The sequence below is a fragment of the Rhipicephalus microplus genome, chromosome X, assembly GCF_043290135.1.
Source record: "Rhipicephalus microplus isolate Deutch F79 chromosome X, USDA_Rmic, whole genome shotgun sequence".
Lineage (NCBI taxonomy): Eukaryota > Metazoa > Arthropoda > Arachnida > Ixodida > Ixodidae > Rhipicephalus > Rhipicephalus microplus.
In genome coordinates, this window is record NC_134710.1 from 250692849 (window position 1) to 250715121 (window position 22273).

Here is a 22273-nt window from a genome sequence, read left to right on the forward strand (position 1 = left end):
TCTAACGCTTCAAGGAGCGCCACGACATTGTCGGGAGAGCGGTCTGCGGCGAATCGCAATCTGTCGACGAAGCAGAGGCTACCAAGTGGGCAAAAGAAAACATCGTGCGGCTGCTAGAAAAATACAGCACGGAGGATATTTTTAACGCGGACGAATCCGCTCTCTTTTTCAAGATGTTGCCGCACAAGACGATAGCCCTCAAAGGCGAGCCGTGCCATGGCGGCAAACAAAGTAAGCTGCGGATCACTGCGCTACTTTGTGCAAACATGACCGGCTCTGAGAAGCTGCCAATTTTCGTAATTGGCAAAAGTGCATCCCCTCGCTGCTTTAAGGGGAAGAGGCAGCTCCCAGTCAAGTACGTAGCCAATCGCAAAGCCTGGAGGACGGAGATTTTTTCAAAATGGCTTTGCGAATGGGACGAGAAGCTGGCAAAGGCGGACTGCAAGGTGTGCCTTGTTTTAGATAACTTCACCGCCCACCATACCGCTGCCGTGCTTCAAAAGATCGAGCTGCTGTTCCTTCCTGCCAACTGCACAGCAAAAATACAGCCGCTCGACCAAGGCGTGATTATGTCGCTGAAGGCAGGTTACCGCAAGCGTGTGATAGACAAGCTCCTGCTCAACATGAGGATGAAGCGAGACACTGATGTTGACTTGTACGCTGCGCTCCAAATGCTTCAGGCGGCGTGGATGAGTGTGACGGCGACCATGATCGCAAACTGCTTTCGACACGCCTCATTTGCCGCCGCACCAGACGCCAGCGATGAGCCATCAGACGAGCCCACTGTGCCGGACGGTTTCGCCACATCAGACGAAGTCGCTGCATCATGGACGGCACTTCATGACGCCAGTGTCGTGCCTGACAGCGAGTCGTTTTGCGACTATGTGAGTGCGGACTCTGAAGTGGTGGCAACGGAGCAGCTCCTAGATGACGATATTGTGCGCGCTGTCAGTGATCGTAACGAAACCAGTGACGATGACTCTGTCGACGAACAGGAGACAAACGTGCCGACGGCGTCGGAGGCATTAGACGCGGTGGACGTGCTGCACCGCTACTTCGGCGCTCACGAGGGCGGCGAAGATGGCTTGAACATTGCGGCCGCAGCTGAGCGAGCCATCGTTCGCATCAGGAAGATGCATCAACGTCCAATTACGGACTTCTTTGCAGGTAAGTCTGCCTGAAATGCAAGCTGTGTATTCTGAAGTGCATTAGTTGATTGATTGATATGTGGGGTTTAACGTCCCAAAACAACTATATGATTATGAGAGACGCCGTAGTGGAGGGCTCCAGAAATTTAGACCACCTGGGGTTCTTTAACGTGCACCCTCTGAAGTGTATTAAAACAGGTGCATGACTTTTTCCTTTTTTATTTAAAAATGCGGTTATTTTGTTGCATACCACCGTGCGGCGAGATGCTATTTCGCCCGCTATTTTTGGGGGTAAGTATAGTGCATAATATTTGCGGTAAATGCCCGCTACGGCTATAACGAAATATTGGTTATAACGAGCAAATAGCGGCAGCCCTCCAATTTCGTTATAATGAGGTTTAACTGTAGTACGAAGCGGAAATTCGGAATGCTAATATTTGAAAAAAAGAAACCTCATATTATACGCGGGTATTTTCAGAACTTCTAAAGCTTTGAGCACGCTGCTCTTAGCTTTTGTTCAATGGTTTCGGTACCAAAGTCCGTATCACCCGCCCTTTGAGGAAGTGTTCTGAATGTCTCAAATCTAACCCAGAGGACACAGTTAAATTTGGCTGGGGAATTTCACGAATTCGTATCGGCCGACTTCGTATCACTGAGACCCTACTGCACTATCAGCGTGAAATGAAACGCGAACAATAGTTTGTGTGGCCCAAGCATTAGCAGCAGTATTGGCCGCAAAATCGAGCAAAGTCGTTGCTGGCGGCAACTGGCCGAAGTGTGGATTCCTCAATGTTTGGTCTGTTAGCCACGTCATCTTTATATGCGCGCGTACGTCATGCATGTTCTCAAAGTGTGGTTTTTCTGGTCATGTCAGTGACCAGAAAAACCACCAGAAGAAATGTCCAGAAAAATGACCAGAAAAATGTCAGTGCGAGTGTAACTGCTTCTATGTATGCCTAAAACGACGTACAAAATAATTTGGTCTTTCCCGGCTGCTAATGCTTTATAATAAAATCGCCAAGTGCAACTTTCCAGAGTAATGTTTATTGTCATTGTACCGTTCATTTACCAGAATAATTTCAGAGTGGGTGCCGCTTTGTTTCAAGCACAATGCAAAATACTCTTGGCATCCTCCCACACATGAGCACTAATGAATGGTGCGTGAATGCAGCATTTTATAGCGACTCGGTTGTTGAAAAAAAAAAAGAAAAACAGGCTTTAGGCCATGCACCTGTGCGTTGTTGGTAGGTGTACAACTACGGCACTGTAGTTTATCGATCACACGAGGAGCCTTAGTTGTGTTTATCTGACCGTGGTACCACTACATAGAAATAATATCACATAATCTGTGACACTTTGGTACTTAAACTGTACTTGAAACAGAGTTACCGTGCACAACCCTGTGCTTAGATTTAAAAATGCTTTAAAGAGCCCAGACGTTCAAAATTGCTTCAGACGGCATGCCTTATATATAATGTCATAACTTCACTGAAAATTTTACCTTTTTTACATGTCTTCAGAGTTTGTGTGGCATTGTTAGTGACCGGTGGAAAGCAGTGGTCATTTTTTGTCCGAAAATAAAAAACATGCTTCACTTCTCCCCTTAACCAGGCCTTTGTTGTAGCACTGTCATGCACATAATCCATCGATGAAAGCTTCCTGCTGAACTCTTATATAGAATTTTAATATTTTTACTGGTGCAAGAACATGAATGTACACGTGGTTAACGCAGTGTAGCGCAAAGCGCCATCAGCCACTAAGCTTTCCTGACTAGACTTATCGGCTTTCCCACATTTCATGGTGAACAGAATAAGAAAAAAAAAATGTATTTAAGGTGCGGACGGTGGTACTGAACTAATCGCACAGATATGCAGGTTTTCTACGATCTTTTTTTTTGTTGTTGAAGTATGCAGATGACAAAGATGTAAATGAGTAGTTCAGTCACGCTACAGCAGTACATAGCAGGGGGAACACAAGCTAACCACAAACAAACAACACAACAAAGGCATGATTTAGTGCAAAAGCGTGAAGAGAGTCACCCAGGGGGAGCCTATGAAAGGTTGAATGCGCTTTACTCACGGATAATGGTAACGTTGCATAGGCTATCGACTGAGTGGAGAAGAGCATAGATATTACAGTAATCTGTAGTCAATGCATTTTATCCGCCCCAAGGGGCGATGCTGCCACCTATAGCCCAATCTTGCTGCGAATAGTGTGATCACCAATGACAGGTGTGCATATCCGGTTTGGCAGCATTGCGGGATCCCCCTATCACACAATATTATTTTCTTGCGTTCTAGTTCTGATAAGGTGATGATAGGGGCCAACATGGGCATGCAGAGTGCTTTTGGTCGTTTCAGTTTCATTTTCTTTTATCTTTTTATTTTTATTATTTATTATTTTTTGCAGCATTTCAAAGATAAAACTATAACAGAAGCGAAAATACTGGACTATAGGGGAATCATGCAGTGAAGTCAGACTGGCTGTGCCGAGCGGACCTGTTTATGGCAATGACAGGAGGGTGCACATTAGTCGATTGAATGTCCTTAAATACTCTTTCTTTCTAAATTCTATTAGTGACTGGAATGCACTAAAAATAACAATATTCTCTGATTCTAATTTCCTAACAGCCATTGAAACAGCATTTTGAGCAGCTGAAATAACTCATATATTTAACGTTGGCTTTGTACTTCTCTTGGTTGTTGACTTTTTATATGTATAATTACTGCTTTCGTTGTATAATCCTGTGTTTTGTACTTTTGTTCTAATGCTGTACTACAAGTGTTGATTTCTCCTGTATACTGTAATGCACGATTTATTTGCTTTTAATTTTGCTGTTTTGTATTCTATTTTCTACTGTAACCCCCCTACAACAATGCCCAATGGGCGATGTAGGTATTTGTAATAAATAAATAAATAAATAAATAAATAAAGAAATAAATAAATAAATAAATAAATAAATACACCTTCTGAAATGCTTACGACACTTGCTCGGCTGTTAGTGATTCATTAGACACCGACTGTACGTTTAGATGAACAATTTCTAAATTTGATTGCAATAAAATGCGATGGTTTGCAAAAAGCCTGGATACGATTGGGCTACATTTTTGTCAATGTGGCAAGATGACGTGCAGAAATTTCGATTTCCTGGAGATTTTCATGACAGCCATACAAACATAAGAACAAGATACTTGGCAGGTATGCTTACCCCATGTGGTTCCTCTTTGTCTGGAATCAGGGGTCGGCCATCAGCCAAGGAGCAGCGGACACCTCTGGTTTCTGTCACTTCAGTCTCGGCAACTCCCTTTGGCTGCAGTGGTCCTGGAGCAGGGCTATTTTCTCGTAGGGCAGTCGTTAGCTCATACCAGTGACCCAAGATGGGCTCGCTGTCATCTGCATAACAAAGCAACCATACTTGAGGATGCCATGTGCAAGTAATATTTGGCAGGCCTCTGATTACCAGTCCCGGACTCACCACGGGCTCCCCGAGACACCAGTCTGGCATAGTACAAATGTGCCTGGGATCTCAGCACATCAGTCAGAGGGTTGCTGGAACCCGCCTGTGTTTTTCGAAGCAAAGTCCTCGGTCGCCCTGAGGACTCACCAAGTTGCCCGGAGGTTTTTCGTCCAGCTAGCAAGTGATAAAGAGACGCGCAAGTATGCGGCCATATTGAGGTAAATTCCATGCGCTCCTCTCGGTACTTTGCGTTTCCGCAGGACGTTACTGTGGACACTTCAGAGAATATAGGCCGCTTTTGCCGATCTCATAGCACAGAGAAATTCGTTGAATTCCAATGGCACAGTCAGAGCAGCCGACAAACTCCGTGAGAAAGCACATGACTGTGGCGTAGAGCAATGCCTCCAGACCAGCAATTAAAACACAACACATGTTGTTGGAGCAAGGTAGAAGCAAGAAGTCTATCTTTCGTTTGTTGAGTTGTCGAGACCTTGTATATACTTATTCCATTCTACAGTCAAATTCTATCCAATCCACATTTGTGCACATCAGTTTTATTGTCTCTGTCACTATACGATGAATCCCTTGAGCAAAACCCCTTTTCTGACTCGGCTGCCACTGTCAAGCAGCGGAATTTGCTGACTTGTCCATGTCGTCCGCCATTCACCATCAAAACAAGCAACCACTGGCAGCACTTCAAAGTAGGCGAACGTGTTCAAGGTAATACGTCATGCAGAGTTCCGGCCTACTCAGCTGATTTTGGTAGAGCAACTTTTCCTGCTCCACAGAGTGCCTACCATTCTGAATCCACTCCAACTCTCTCATTTGAAAGCTTGGCTGCCAACCTTAGTCTGTGATTGGAACACACTAACTCCAAAATGTGCACAAAAACTTTCATTACTCCGCCATTGGAATTCAACAATAGTTTAAAACCCAAGAGCTCTATATCTATACATCTGGATGCAGAGTGGAGTGCAAGTTCGCCCCATGACAAGATGCGCCACCTTGTCACTTTATTTCAGCCTATTACCGTATTTACTTGCGTAATCCTCGCACTCGCATAATTCTCGCACCCCCCACATCACCCAACAAAAATACGATTTCTTTTTTTCCTCAAGTAATTATCGCACCCCCGAAAACTGCTGCAATAACGTCGTCTGCTCTTTCCAGCCACTGCTAATGATAGCGCACGCTATCTGGCGCCATCTCTTAAGCATTAGGTGTACTATTGCACAGAGATTCAATCCAATTCAAGTCAAGCCGAAGCCAAGCCGAAGTGGCCAGTGTGTGTTGCGGCGTGTTTTGTATGTTGTGTCGGTAATCTTGCCACGTTATGAGGCGATATTGGAGCTGTACAGCTGCTTTGAAGTTACAAGTGATAGATCATGCACTAAACAACGGCAACAGGGCCGCCGGTAGGCCCTTCGGAGTCTACGAGTTTTGTGTTCGCTACTGGTGACGGCAGCTTAAAGCCACCAAGGCGCGATGGGCCTGCCGTGTGCCTAAATCTGGGATCGATGGTAAACTTTATTTCTTCAGAAGAAAACTGTGGACGATTCTGTTAAATAGCCATCAGCCCAATACTGACATCCCACACTTACCTTTTGAGGGCTCCTGTTGAGCGACACTACCGCTACGCCCGCAACGCCCGCAAGCTTTGCGTACGGTATTCTAATGCTCGACTATTTACTTCCACTTTTTGTGTCTTTAATAAATCTTGTCTTGTGTTGTATCTCTGCTTTTATTGTTGAGGTAAGTTCTAATTAGTACTTCTTAAAGCTTGCTGTAAGTTGCTGGTGTGAGAATCTCGATTTGCGGCCACTTCGTTTTCTTTTTCGCTCTGTACGTTTTCGTGGAAAGTTTTCCCCGCGTAATTCTCGCACCCCCCAACTTTGCATCAGTTTTCCGGCAAAAAAAGTGCGAGGATTATGAGAGTAAATACGGTATTCCCTTTACAGATTTGATGTTTGAAGCAAGCTTTATCAATGTGAGCTGCTAGGTCTAGCATTAAAGAACACATTAAATTTCCTATTGCTTGTAATGCAACTCTTCTTGTATAATACTGAGGGCAGCCCTTTTCCCTTATGTAGTATAGTGTCAAAAACCCGCGTATAAAAACCCGCGCAGGCAGTTAATGAAGATGCTTCTGTGACGCTGAAGTAATCAAAGTAGCTCAGACACAAGCACATCAACTCTATGATATGTCTATGAATAGCTCATCATTTCAATCGAGTAGCAAATAATGCCTTCGTTGCTAGATTATCTAAGAATTCATCGCACAGCCAGAGGTCAATGACTCAATTCTGTGGTCACACACCTCTAATTTTTTTCAAGGTAAATTTTTCTCTGTGACTTACATAGATTTTCAGAGTAAAAATTACAGAAAATTGAGATAAATTGAGATTTTCTTGTGGCCTTCATAATTACTTTTTCTGTGGTAGCAGACATATTACCATCTGACAGAAATGAAAGAAATTAAACTCATTAACCTATAAATTAGTGTAGATGGACGGTCTCGTCAAACCAGTGAATTGGAGCGCTTCCTACAAGAAGCCCATTGTTGCTTTGAGATTTTTAAAAGTCACCTTGACGATTTTACACAGTGATGAAATTCGACCAATTTCACTGGTTAACGAAAATGTGGAAGAGCACTGCTGCCATACTCTTCCAAGGTAGCCAGAACAAGCAGGAGTTACACTCAAACCTCGTTATAATGTAAGAGAATATAACGAAATAATGAATATAACAAAGTAAAATTCCCCTTGAAAGCTCTATTAAGAACCATGCATTTTAAACCTCGTTGTAACAAAGTAAAATTGACAGGTAAATAGATATAACAAATTAGTCTATCAACTAGTCTATCAAAAAAAAAATTACCGTAGTGTTAAGTACAGTCTAATCTCGAAAATTCGAACTCGAAGGGGCCCGAAAATTTGTTTGAATTAAAAGAAGTTCTAATTAATGAAAGCTAAGTAAACGGAAGGCTCCCTATGCAGTGGCGCATGTGCATTGAGCTAACAGACGAGAGGGAAGTTTCAGAAGACTTACATTTATTCACAAATCACAGGACATCCATCATTAATTGCAGTAATCGGTGATGCACGTCTGCACACGTTTGCTTTGCAGCGAGTCAATTTCGTACGCAGCTTGCAAAGCATATGTCTACTTCGAGTTCGGGATTCTCCTGGCAAAAGAAGTTGCGCTCGGCAATGTTCAGCGCTGACACTAGATAAAGACGACAACTACGTCTGCATCCCCGCTACTACCCACTGCGCCAAAGCCGCAGCGTGGACAAGAAAGGAGCATCATCTCCCCGCGAAGAGAAGCAGAACGGCATTTGAGATAAACCAACACTACACGGCAGCTTTTTTTTTTTTTTTTGCTCTCTTCGCGCGCGTTGTTGAAAGAAGAAGGGTTATGTGGCAGGGACAAGGAAGGGGGAAGCGTAACACCAGCACGTCGCAGATCGACATTAGAGAGAGAGAGAGAGAGAAAGCAAACATTCCACCGCAGCCTCTTCTTTCCTTTCCTTTCCTTCGCGCGCAGCGTTGAGGTGTCGGAAATGCCGCCGCGAGATTGGGCGGGGTGCTGAGAGCATTTTCGGAGCGTGGTATGTTAGAATTAACCGTCGCAAGTGGGGTTATTGCTTGCGCATTCGAATTAGTGCTTGCGCGTTTGAATTACTGGGCGTTTTTGCCCATTCAAATACACACAGCTTTCATGGGACCTCATTGTGAGTTCGAATTAACCGGAAGTTCGAATTAAGCGTGGTCGAATTAATGAGATTTGGCTGTTTATTGTTTTCTGCGGAGTTTGAAGGTCGTTCGTCGCAGGTCTTTTAAAACTCTCGCGCCCACCTTACAGCCACGCCATGCGCGACCGAGAGAGCCGTCCTCCTCACACAGCCAGCGGAGAGGATTGAGGAAGTGCTCCGAGGGTCACATAACAGAGAAGTGGTGCTGCAGTGCAAAGCGATTTCCCTCTCACTTAAGAACACACAATGGGGAAGCTTCAGAAGACTTACATTTATTCACAAATCAGAGGACATCCGTCATTAATTGAAGTAATCGGTGATGCGCGTCTGCACACGCTTGCCTTGCAGCGAGTCAATCAACTTCACATGCAGTTTGCAAAGCACAGTAGCACGCAGCTAGGCCGACGGCAACAACTGCGTCTCCGCTGCTACTCTCTGCACCGCGAAAGGAGGAGTGTCTCCACGCGGAGAGAAGCAGATTGGCATTAGAGAGAGTCAAGTCTACGCGACAGCTTTCTTTTCTTTTTTTTATCTCTCTCCACACGTAGCCTTGAGAGAAGAAGGGTCTCTATGTGCAAAAGCGAAAAAGAGAGAAGCATGGCACAGGCGTTTCCCAATATAACAAAGTAAAATTTAAGAGAAAGCAACCAATCCGCCGCAGTCTTTTCTTTCCTTTTCTTCTTTTCCTTCTTCGCGCAGCGTTGAGAGGTGCCACTGCGGGACTGGGCATGGTGCTGAGAGCACTTTCAGAGAACGGTATGTTAGAATTACCAGTCACAACTGCTCGCACGTTCGAATTACTGAGTGTTTTTGCCCATTGGAATACACATAGGTTTCACGGGACCACGCTTGAGTTCGAATTAACCGGAAAGAAGTTTAATTTAGCGTGTTCGAATCAATGCGTTTCGACTGTGTTTATTTTCTGTCGCACGTGTGGTGGCGTAGCGGTACATCGAGCCGTGAGGCGGTTTCCTTCTTTGCATGCTTTTAGGTGTGCACCCATCTGAGCATACATTGCCACAAAAAACCTGTTTAAGCAAATAATAGATATAACGAAATAATTGTGGCTCCCCTTCCACTTCATTGAAACGAGGCTTGAGTGTATTACATAACAATATACTTCGCTTCGTAAATGTGAGAGCTGGGCTTGCAATTATAACACACATAGTGCACATACATTAATGAATGCAGACGACAATGCCGCTGCAGTCATCGTCAAGAACAGATGTCATTCCGATTTGATAGCTGAGCCCATCTGTGCTTCAGTTTTGGATTTGACAAAAGGAATGGACGAATTTCAATATTCCACATTAATTGCCTCCAGCTGCTTTTTCAAAATCTCAAAACAGCAATTGGCTCTTTAACAGTTTGACCAGACCACCTACCTCTAATAATTAAAAAGTTGATGACTTGAATTAATGATCATTAAATAAGATTATCCTTATCATAATAAAATTTTACCAAATTTCGAGGTCTAAAGATGCTTCGCTACGATAAAATTCCACAACAAATTTTTTCACATGTCCGATCAATTTCATTGTAACAGGATTCGACTGTAGCTGTCAGCCTCTCTTCATATAACATGACTATTTCTTGCTATCGCATTCATTGCCGACTACTTGCGGTACGAAACGTGAACTCACAAGTGTCAACCGCCGAGTTGCACCGTATAATGCAAGTTATAAAAAAAGAGTTTGACCACAAGGGTGAAGCTATGAATGCGATAGCAACAATTTGTGCTATGCGAAGTACGGCTGGCAGCTAACTGTTGCGGATAAAAAATCGCATATCTCTACATATCGCTGAAAAGATGCTCTTTGAGCTGTCTCTTCAGCATTGACAGCACAGCAGGTAGAAGGGTTTAAGAGCTATTCGCACTGATGCCTGCAGAGATAGCACGCGCGCCCTGAATCATGACCTTACACAGTTGCTGCTTGAGCGATCAGAGCGTTGCCGAAACCACAAACATATCTGTTTCAATGAAACAGAAAGTTCAGCTATGTTTCAGCTATGTTTTCAGAGCATTAGTTTTCAGAGCATGAGCCCCCTTCGGGTGAATTCGGGTGCTGTGGCGCAGTATGGCGCTAATAAGAGACTTTGACACAGGATGACGCAAAAGGCACAGCTGTTCCACCCCTGAGCTTTTACTGTATTAGGATCCATGATAATGGGCAACAGCTTTAAAAGTCTATATCAGAAAGGAACAATAAAGTACGAATAAGAGCCAGCACATTTTGGCAACAATGATCACCTTCATCAACACTGCTTTCATCTGATGTACTGAAGTCTTCTTCATAGAATGTGTTTGAATCTGAAGTGCTGAAGTTGTCGCCATCTGTTGGATGCTTCTGAATCCTCTTCAACATCCCTGCCTGCAATGTGAAAAAAATTATGGGTGTCAGATATAGACTACACACAACAAAAATCTACAATATTTATTCATATTATTTGAACAGTCTCGTAACCTACAGAAATTCCTAAGAAGTTATCACGGTCAAGTGTTGCTTCTGTTTGACGACCATACCCGAGCACATGCTTTTATTAGCTCAGTATTTTTTCCACGTATAGTAGCACCTCTAAATTTGCTTCCAACTAATTGAAAATGAATTGCGACTATTACATAGGTAACCACAGTACTACCACATAGTCATGCAAGAGAGCTGAATCTTTTAGTATGTTTTAAAAAGTTTCATCGCAGATCTTGTGGAAAACTTTAGTCACACTGCTCTTCTTTTTTTGCTGGTATGCTTCAGCATCGAACATATGTCTAGTTAGGCAGCAGGTTATTTTTACTGTTAAAGCATAGGAACCTCTACATAAAATTTGCATATGTAGAAGCTCAATGGTACGATAACGGTTGATCTGAATTTCACGATACCAATTTTAAGCCAGCTTCAAATGAACTACGTTATGTAAAATGTGCTGTGATTTGGTGTTATATGACCGGTTTCCCCAGCCATCATGGATGATACAAACGCGCGATTGATCGCTACACGTGAGTGGCAAAACGTGCCTTGTCCTTGGCAACAAACTTCAAATCCCAAGCATACTTTACCTTGCGGTAAGAGACTGAGACAAGGTCAAAAAGCAGGGCAGGTAGGTTCAGCTGCATGAGCACCCGGACACATTTCCATGCAGAGAAAGGTGTATTGATGTTGCCCAGGAAGGTGAGAATGCGCTCATCCGCACGGCTGCCTTCTCGATCACCCTCTTCAGGTGCTGCACCAGCTTCCAGTCGCAGATCAGCAAACACACTGGTCAGAAGCGACAGCACTTGGTTGGCAAGTGCCACAGGCAACACTCCGAAACCTTGCTGGCTGCAGCCCAAGAAAGAATATGCAAAATTTGAGTGAACCTTTTGTGAATATTTTCAGCTGGAGCTCTGCTCTGCTAATCACTGAAGTACAATACTCATGGACTGAAATCCCACACGGTTCTTTTAGTATGAGTAATATGAATACCTTTTAAGGTTGTGCAAATATTCAAAATTTCGAATATTTTTCCAAAAGTGTTTGCTATTCGATTATTACTGAAATTCAACTATTCAAACTGTTCGAACTTTCCAAAGACACATTCAATCAACATTCAATTGACAATAACCTTTTCACCTTTTCAAATTTTCAACATGCTTCCCTCCATCACAAGCTCGCATTGCGGGAAAGCTGCCTTTCAAGCTCTTCAACAGTTGCAAACGTTTTTGACTCAAGAAATCCAACATGAAGCAGAAGTGGGGGTTCGATGCTGTTTTGGACCTAAAATTGGCCAACAAGTTCGAAAATACGGACACCAGAAATTTTTAGCATCCAAAATTTAAAATGCTATCTATTGATGTCGACGAGGCGGATTTGGAACTCTGGACTTAAAGGAAACCAACCCTTGTCCATTTCATTAGTTAGGCTTCAACTAAAGTTGAAAGAAAAGGAGAGGCTGAGGTTTTAACACCTTTGTCTTTCCCATGCAAAGTGTTACCGGAAATAATTTGAATGCACCAAATCATGCCCATAAATAAAATTCAGTCTCTGCATTGCTTCATTGTCAAGACATCTATGAAACACAATCCCACTAGGACTTAATCAGTCTAGCCAAAAGAAACTTTCATGTTTCCATCTCATAGGAATGTGGTTAGAAATCCTTTACAGCTTTTTTTTTCCGGCAACGGCACTTCGAAGTATTCAAAAAATATTCTAGAAATACTCTAAAAATATTCAATGTAATTTGCACTCATAATTCAATATCTGATTTTGATTAGCACCCATAATTTTACTATTCACACAGATCCAGATTTTTCCAGTCAATGTCAAGTTGCTGCTAATCTAGCGGCTAATGTTAAGTGTTTAAAGTCACAATGGACCTTTTTCGTAATTGTAAAGCTAGCTTTGCTGCTATGCAGTTTGCCCAACTAATGGCAGCTAGCCACTTACTGCAAACACCGTACACAAGTGCAGTTTGCTTACATTATGACATGGAAAATGTAGCCTATGCTCTCTTGACATAAACGTGCGTAATGCAAGCCCAAGCATATGCAAATAGTATTTTGTCTCCACTTGAAGCACAACAGTTGCCGCCATTAGTTGGGCAAACATACAGCCCACAGAAGTGCAAACCAACTGTAAAAGTTTTCAAAGAGCACCTCTTACATAGACACTCCTCGTGTTGCCTTTTTGCGACTACCACAAACAAAGAACACAAACTACAATTTTAAATCTTGACCGTTTTTTCACCATGCAGATGTTCCTTACTTTGCAGACACAATTGCTAACGACCAATCAATTTTCTACACTTGCTCTTTTGCGATGCCAAAATGTGGTCAGAGGCCTTAGTCAGCATGTGTGTGGAAGTGTCAGGCACTCACATGCGCAGAAGGTTCTGCTTGAGGCCACTGGACTGTTCTCTGGTCCTGGTAGGTGTCTGATCCAAGGACCCCCTGTTGCTTTTGGCACCCGAACCTTCCTTGCAAATACCTCGATCAAGGAATGTGTTCAGGCTCAGTATCACATGTAGGCCTCTAAGCAGCAGCCATGATGTCAACACATGCAGGTTTTGTAGCACCTGAGCACACCAGAAAAGGGCAAAGCAGGATCAGTTATACATTCCCCATACCATGAAGCCATTGTCACTAAAAACCAAATGACAAGCACTCTAGAGGAGTCCTGATCCATACTGACAGGTTGTTCAATTTGCGGAGAAGAGATACTTTCATCGTAGTCTACTGCACCGAATCACAATAATTATTAAATACAGTAAAGTGCTTCCATTAATTTGACTCCATTAATTTCTATTTTTCAGTGTTTTCTATTTAAAGCACAGGTCCCAACCAGTGCTTCCACATTTAATTTATATGGTGCCAACCATTCACCATTTCAATCCTGAAAATACCCTTTTCCAAATAATTAAAACTTAGCCAGTCATCTTGCCAGCACCCAACCCCAATGGTAACTGAAGCAATGGCTCCTATAGCAGCAATGTTTGATTTAATAGTGCTTGCGGTATAACAAATGTCATTAACACACTTTATTTCTCGCCAAAATCCCATTTTCAACCCAACCAGGAAAGATTTTCCCACAACCATGGTAGCTTGAAATTAAGTATTAAAGCAATAATTAAATTCTGGTGACTGCCTTTCTGTTTTAGAGAAAGTTAATCAGAAAAGTCCTCAGGTACTGCAACGAGATGAAAACCAAAACTGCATTTGCAGCATAGTCAGAGTCAGTCTGGCTACATTCGGAAGAAATGTGGAGTATTTGGGGAGCAATTCTGCCACACAACTATGACCCTCACCTGACTTGCTCGAGTTTCCTTTATTGAAAACCCGGTGCTTGCCACTTCTTTATCAAAAATACTACATCACACTTGTAAATAGCACGCTGTTAGTGACCGTGAAGTGCCGAAACCCAGAGGATAATGAGAGTAAAGTACGTGAAGCAGACGGTAATTATTGTTGCGTGGCATGAATACTCCCTAAACAATCGACTTTTCCTTACAGTGTAGCATCACTGCTGTTGCCAGATGGCTACCATGAATGGCAATTTTGCGCAGCATAATCATTCACCACTTCCAGCTACTCTTTCAAAAAAAATATTTTACTTGCTTAGCTAGCAGGAAGAAGACATTGCATGTTTGCAGCATTTCAGAGAATTGCACATGTCATAGGATCGACCTGGAAAGAGATTATTCTGGTGCTAGTGGCAATCACTTTTGCAAGTGATAAGGAACCACTCATTAAAGGGGACAATGCACTAAAGAATAATTATTTCTTGATCAATTTTGATAAAATTCGGTGAGTTAATGTGTATTTCTGTGCTGAGTTTATATATACAATTATTTGTCTTGCATAAAATAGTTTCTAAAATACAAAATATTTGGCAAGTCTTCTACAAGAGCAAGTTCTTTTTCTAAACTAAAAGAATTACTAAGTAAATCAGTATATATTACAAGAATGTGGAATCAGAGCCAACTGCAGTACCACAAAAATAGATGTTCAAACCATTTGCACGAAAAATTAGGCTGAACATTTGCCAGTGAAATCCTAGCTTGAAATTAGCCTACTCACAAATGTTCAACATAGCATTACTATTGTTCAAATTAATTTAAGAAATCTATTTTAGTGCACTGCAATCAGCCCAGACCCCAGATTATTGTGAGAGGCAGATTTACTTTGCAACTCTCTCAGTTTGTAAAAAAGTTTTCTCCCAAAGAATGTATGCAATACAGTGGACTTCTCTTAAACCGAACTCGAAGAGGCAAGAAAACTTCTTCCATTTATGAGAAGTTTCATTTAAGGGGGCAGACTGGTCTTTGGGACCAAAAAGTGACAAAAAAATTCATTTTTTGAAATTGAATGATTGATTGATTGATTGACATGTAGGGTTTGATGATGATGAGTAGATTTTAGTGGCGCAAGGGCCAATTGATGGCCAAAGAGCGCCATTTCAATTGACTACAGATATGAACAATGATATGGTGCGTGGCTGTAAAGGGGCCTTAAAATTCCTCGCTCTAACGCGGGTTAAAACATGAAAGTAATAAAATTATGACAGTGGCGTGACATATGTGTGGTGATAGCCGATGGCAAAATTGTCTTGATAATCAAACCATGATGAAGATATAGTCACCCCAGCGACGACCACACTATAGAGGTCGTGCTACGGATGACCTCGAAATATCGGGTGAAAGCTTTGCACATCTTTTAAAAACCTAAAAAGTGCATGCAGTTTAAAAAGCGGATCCCTACCGATGAGCATCCCAGGGTGTAGAGGGAGCTGCTGTCGGTAGGGCAGTAAAAAGTGCTTTTTTCTGAGAGCATCTAGCTCATTGCACTGGACGAGAATGTGGAGAACCGTAAGGGGGTCTCCACATCTCTCACAATATGGTGGATCACCGGTGGACAGAAGAAATGAGTGTGTGGAATGTGTGTGTCCTGTTCTAAGCCTTGTTAGTATTACTTCTGTGTGTCGTGATTTTGATAGTGGCGGCCAATAACCTAGTTGCGGCTTAATAGCATGTAGTTTATTATCTGTGTGTTTATCCCACATGCTCTGCCAATACTCCCTGAGCTTTCGTTTTATGAAAGGTTTTAAGTCAAGTGCAGGGACTGGTGTTGATGCATTGGCAGTAGTGACATTGGCGCAAGCAGCCAGATTGTCGGCCAAAACGTTTCCTTGTATTTCACGGTGCCCTGGAACCCAGCAGACAACGACATGCTGTTTTGATGTGTAAAGTGTGCACAGAAGTGAGTAGAGTGACACCAGCACGGGGTTCTTGTGTTTTTTAGGAGTTTTCAGGGCTTTGACCACGCTTAGGGAATCTGTGTATATTACCGCCTTTTGTAATTTTATCTGTTTAATGTGTTTTACGACCGCCAGTATTGCGTAAGCTTCTCCTGTGAAAATGCTTGCATTAGGATGAAGAACGCCAGCCTCGGAAAAGGATTGGCCTACCGCTGCATATGACACAGAAGTGTTTGACTTTGACGCATCGGTAAAGAACTCGGGGCATGTGTATTTATGTTGTAGTTCTAGGAAAAATGTATGTATGTGTGCAAGTGGTGCGTGCTTTGTGACATCAACAAAAGAGATATCACAGTCTATAAGCTGCCACTGCCACGGTGGCAGATATGTTGCAGGAGCCATCAAACTGGGTTCAAGAAGAGGCACACCTGTTTCTTCGGCCAGGCTCCTTACACGCAGCGCGTAGGGCTGCCTAAACGAAGGACGGTTCTCGAACAAGCCAGAACAAGACAAATCATTAATTATGAAATGGGAAGGGTGTTTCTTGTCTGCCTTCACCTTCAAAAAGTACAGAAAGGACAAGGAACATCTTTGTAGGTGCAGCGACCATTCATTCGAATCCACGTACAGGCTCTCCACAGGGCTGGTGCGGAAAGCACCCGTAGAGAGGCGAACGCCTAGATGGTGGACAGGGTCGAGAATTTTCAAGGCTGATGGTGTTGCCGACTGATAAATTATAGCACCGTAATCTAGGCGTGTGCGTACGAGGCTTTTATATAAGTTAATTAAACATTTCCTGTCGCTACCCCATGTAGTGCGTGACAACACTTTCAAAATGTTCATTGTTTTTAAGCACCTGTCCCTTAAATACTTGATGTGTGGGATGAAGGTTAGCTTAGTGTCTAATATGAGACCAAGAAACTTGTGCTCGGTCTTCACTGACAGAGGTTGACCATGCAGGTCAATGTCTGGGTCAGGATGGAGGCCCCTCTTTCGGCTGAACAAGACACAAGTGCTCTTTTGCGCGTTGAGTATAAAACCATTCTCGTTTGCCCATTTAGATACCTTGTTCAACCCTAGTTGAACTTGGCGTTGGCACATTGAGATGTTGCACGATTTGTAACCAATCTGCACATCATCGACATATATGCAGTAAAAAATATTTCGTGGGAGAGACAGGTGCAAGGAATTCATTTTAACTATGAAAAGTGTGCAGCTCAATACACCTCCTTGTGGCACTCCTGTTTCTTGGACAAATACTCGAGAGAAGACGGTGCCAACTTGGACACGGAATGTACGATTGGACAGGTAGCTTTCGATAACTGTCAGCATTCTACCCCGCACACCTAAATGTGACAGGTCTCGCAATATGCCGAAGCGCCATGCAGTGTCATATGCCTTTTCCATATCGAGGAACACAGACAGAAAAAATTGCTTATGAACAAAAGCATCGCGAATTTGTGCTTCGATACGGACAAGGTGGTCAGTGGTGGACCGAGTCTCTCGAAATCCACACTGGTATGGGTCAAGTAGGCCATTAATTTCAAGGAAGTGCATCAGGCGCCTGTTAATCATTTTTTCAAAGACTTTGCAGATACAGCTGGTTAATGCTATTGGCCTGTAGCTGGAAACTGAGGCCGGGTCCTTGCCTTGTTTTAGAATTGGGATGATGATAGCTTCCTTCCAGGCTGAGGGTAGCTCGCCAGAAGACCATATCGCATTATAGAGAGAGAGGAGAGCTTTCTGGGTTTCAGTGGGCAGGTGTTTCAACATTTCATATGCCACACGGTCCGGGCCTGGGGCAGATTTATTGCAGCAGGCAAATGAGGCCTGCAGTTCAGCCAAACAGAAAGGTTCGTTGTATGCCTCATGTGTTCTGGGCTTGCGCTCTAATCTCTGTTTTTCTATTGCGGTTTTGTATCGTCGGAACGCTTCACTATAGTGTGTTGAGCTGGAGACCTGTTCAAAGTGTGCTCCGAGAGTGTTTGCCTGGTCTTCCAAACTCTCGCCTTGGGTGTTCACTAGAGGAAGAGAATGTGCTCCTCGTCCTGCCACCTTACCAACCATACTCCAGACTCTCGACTCATCTGTGTATGAGTTAATGCCCGACACAAATTTGTGCCAACTTTCTCTTTTCGCCTGTCGGCGCGTCCTCCTTGCTTGCGACTTAACGTTTTTAAAGTTTACAAGATTCTCGGCTGTGGGCGAGTATCTAAGCAACCTCCATGCCTTATTTTGTTTTTTTCGAGCATCACGGCACTCATTATTCCACCATGGTACTCGTCGTTTGCTTGACGGTCCACATGTTTGGGGAATACATTTTGTTGCTGCATCAACCAAGAAAGCTGTGAAGTAGCATACAGCATCCTCTATGCTCAATGTCGCCATGTCAGTCCAAGATAATAAAGTCATTTTTTGAAACTTTTCCCAATTGGCTTTGTCGGTGAGCCATTTGGGAACTTGTGCAGGACATGTATTTGTTATTGATGTGCTAATAACGATAGGAAAATGGTCACTACCATATGGATCATTAATGACTTCCCATTTAAGTAGAGGCAGGAGTGATGGGGATATTATGCTGAGGTCTATTGCTGAGTACGTATTGTTAGCGATGTTGTAATATGTTGGCTCTTTCCGATTCAGCAGGCACGCACCGGAAGAAAACAGGACCTGTTCAATCAGGCGACCTCGAGCATCGCAGCGAGAGTCACCCCATAGATTGCTATGTGCATTGAAATCTCCCAGGAGAATATAAGGTTCTGGAAGTTCCTCTATGAGGGACTCGAATTTATGCTTTTCAAGACGGTGTTGCGGCGGTATGTAGAGAGAGCAGATGGTGACGAGCTTATTTAAAAGAACTGCTCGAACAGCCACCGCCTCAAGGGATGTTTGTAGTGGTAGGTGTGTGCATGCAATCCCTTGATTGACTATAATGGCAACACCACCGGATGGCACTATGGCATCATTCCGGTCTTTCCGAAAGATAACGTAACGACGTAAAAAGTTGGTGTGTTTAGGTTTCAGGTGTGTCTCTTGTACGCACAGCACCTTAGGTGTATGTTTGTGTAAAAGTTCATGGATATCGTCGAGGTTTCTCAACAGTCCTCTGACGTTCCACTGTAGTATTTGTGTCATTTTAATGTAGTGTGATGCTGTGTGTACAAAGGTGTTGCGTTAGTTTACAGGGCCTTTTGAGGGCCCCGTGATTCGAGGTTTTTCTTTTTTGGCGCGCTCTAAGGAGTTGCGCCTATCCTTCGGCGTCTGAGGCGCCGGAGGAGTGGGACTTGTATCCATCACCTCTGGTGAGGTGGTGGATGGTGCCTGCTGGGCAGGCACATTCACTGAACTTTTGGACCTAACTGCGCCTGCAGTGGTCCCAGGTTCGGCAGACACCGGGGTCTGCCGGCCCTGTTTGTCAGGTGGCGGAGCAGTACAGGCTGCTCCAGCCGGGGGCGCTGGCGGCACGACCGCGGCCACACACTGTGTGACATTCGCGGGTGCCGAGGCATGTGGCGCGGCGCCCCGGCGCGTCACATCTGCAAAGGAGGGATAAGATGGGTTGTGTATTGCGAAACGTTGGCGTGCTTCTTGGAATGTGAGATTGAATTTAACCTTGAGTTCTACTATTTGTTTTTCTTTTTTCCATGCGGGGCATGATCGTGAGTAGGCAGCGTGATCTCCTTCACAGTTCGAACAATGAGATGTTTCTGAGGTGCAGTTGTCTGATATGTGTTGAATGGATGCGCACTTTGCGCAAGTGGCACGCCCTCTGCAACTCTGCGATCCATGACCGAAACGTTGGCACTTGAAACATCGACGAGGGTTTGGAATGTATGGTCTTACACGAAGCTTACAATAGCCAGTTTCGATTGATTCTGGTAGGTCACTTGTTCCGAAGGTAATTATTACGTGTTTTGTAGGGGTAAGTTTGTTGTTGCGCCTTATTGTTATTCGTTGGACTTTGACCACGTTCTGGTCCTGCCAACCTTCGAGCAGCTCACTTTCAGAAAGCTCAGTAAGGTCATCATCAGAAACTACGCCACGGACAGTGTTCATGGACCTGTGTGGGCCCACCGAAACAGGGGTTTCCCCAAAGGCTACAAGCTTAGACAGCTTTTCATACTGGGCTTTGTCACGTACCTCTAAAAGAAGATCGCCACTTCCCATCTTTGTCACTTTATAACCTGGGCCTATTGCTTCTGTGAGAGTTTTGGAAACGAGGAAAGGTGAAATGGCTCGGACTGTCTTGTTTTCGTTTTGACTGTGGATTACATGGTACTTTGGGAATGTCGGCTTTGGTGTGTTTAGCAGGAAAGTATCATCGGTGCGCCACCTTTTTAGGGAGCGATCAGGAAGGAGGGGAAAAGCTTTTGCCATAAAAATACTATAAAGTTCGGCGGCGATGGTGGCCACCCACCACCGAGCCCAACAAGGGGACGCTACAAGGTTGACTAGTGAACACTTGGAGACGCCAGCCATGCATCGCCGCTATAACCGAATATAACTACCCAAGGTTGGGTAACTACACAGGGTTAACCCTCGCCGCCAGGAAATTCGGAAGTAAACGGAAAAGAGAAGATGACAGGACAGATAAAAAGAGAGAGATACAGACGAAGATGTAGGAAGAGAGAGATAGGAAAAGGCGACTGCCGATTTCCCCTGGATGGGTCAGCCCAGGGGTGCCGTCTACGTGAAGCCAGGGCCAAAGGGGTGTGTTGCCTCTGCCGGGGGGCCTTAAAGGTCCAATCACCCAGCGTCGGCTCAACCCCCAGGATCCCCTTTTCCCCGGACACGGCAAAGCCACGCACGGCTAGGCGTGGGAGGGAGTCAAAACTCCCCCGTTAGCTCGGGTCCGTGGTGTCGCTACACACCAAACGCCTACTTGCGCAGGCGCCCCTGCGGGGGACATGTAGGGTTTAACGTCTCAAAACCACCGTATGATTATGAGAGACGCCGTAGTAGAGGACTCCGGAAATTTTGACCACCTGGGGTTCTTTAACTTGCACCCAAATCTGAGCACACGGGCCTACAACATTTCCACCTCCATCGGAAATGCAGCCGCCGCAGCCGGGACTCGATCCCGCGACCTGCGGGTTAGCTGAGTACCTTAGCCACTAGACCGCTACATCTGGGTAGACACTTTTATGATCAAATTAACGGTGTCTTCTGATAAATGCAGCCGCCGCAGCGGGGATTTGAACCCACGACCTGCAAGTCAGCAGCCGAGTACCTTAGCCACTAGACCACCGCGGCTTGGCTCAATTTTTAAAATTGTCATATTTGGTTTCTGCAAGTATTGTTATATCTCTCTGCAAATTTCACGCACCAGGAAGTAGTAATTTTTATGTAATGTCATTCTAACTGTCCAGATTCTTGGTGCTGTTAACATGCAGAACCTGCAAAAAAATGGGGAACCGACTTTGAGGCTTCTTTATAATTTGCCAGCACCTGTCTCGAAAACGCTATTACCAATTTATGGGTGCCTTTATGAGGATTGCATAACATGCGCACCACGATTGTCGCTTTTTGATGAAACTGTGTTTTTTCAGTTTTTTCCATTTTTCTCAAAAAAGTAAATTTGCGATTATTCAATTTTGAGGCCTCAATATCTCTGCAGCTAGGGCAGGTACAACAACAATTCTCTTTGCAGTAGAAACCTGTATGTGTGTAGAATGCAAGTATGGGAGCAGAATTTAGAGTACACGCCTTTTTTAATTAATTACTAATCAGAATTGTAATACAATTACAACTGGTTTTGAAAATCGATAGTTCATTTTGCTGTAAAATAACCAATAAAGGCCTAAAAACAAAAAAACTCTTCCATACTTTCACTCTATAGTCATTAGTCTATGTTGACATATCCTAAATATCACTTTTAATTAAGCATTTGTTTTCCTATGGTGGCCTTAAACAATAGGGGTTGAACCTATCTCAGGAACAAGGTGAGTTACAGGAAAACTGATTAAATATTTGAAATCAGCAGAAAAAACTGCATAACTCTGTGCAGTTTGATCAAGACCACTGAATAAATAAACAAAAAAATGTCTAAGACCAGTCTGCCCCCTTAAGCAAAGCACACAAAATGAACGAAATATGACTTTATTTCAAAAGCACCAACTGTCGCTGACTGAACATAAAGATTATGAAGTATACAACACTACTATAGTTGATTAGAATGAAAAATGTT

The 22273-nt window shown here is 43.7% G+C and overlaps 1 protein-coding gene across 4 annotated transcripts in view; it reads right to left on the reverse strand.

Annotated features, from left to right (window-relative positions):
• Positions 1-22273, reverse strand: part of poe (E3 ubiquitin-protein ligase-like protein poe) — a 567105-nt gene that overhangs the window by 457793 nt on the left and 87039 nt on the right. For 3 of the 4 annotated variants that reach the window (XM_075878938.1, XM_075878937.1, XM_075878940.1), the window contains exons 9-13: positions 13212-13408; positions 11415-11676; positions 10611-10731; positions 4624-4779; positions 4357-4541 (exon numbers count right to left, since the gene is read on the reverse strand). In XM_075878938.1, coding sequence (XP_075735053.1) covers positions 4357-4541; positions 4624-4779; positions 10611-10731; positions 11415-11676; positions 13212-13408 — 921 coding nt within the window. The remainder of the gene's footprint in view (positions 1-4356; positions 4542-4623; positions 4780-10610; positions 10732-11414; positions 11677-13211; positions 13409-22273) is intronic. The other variant, XM_075878939.1, reaches the window with a different exon arrangement.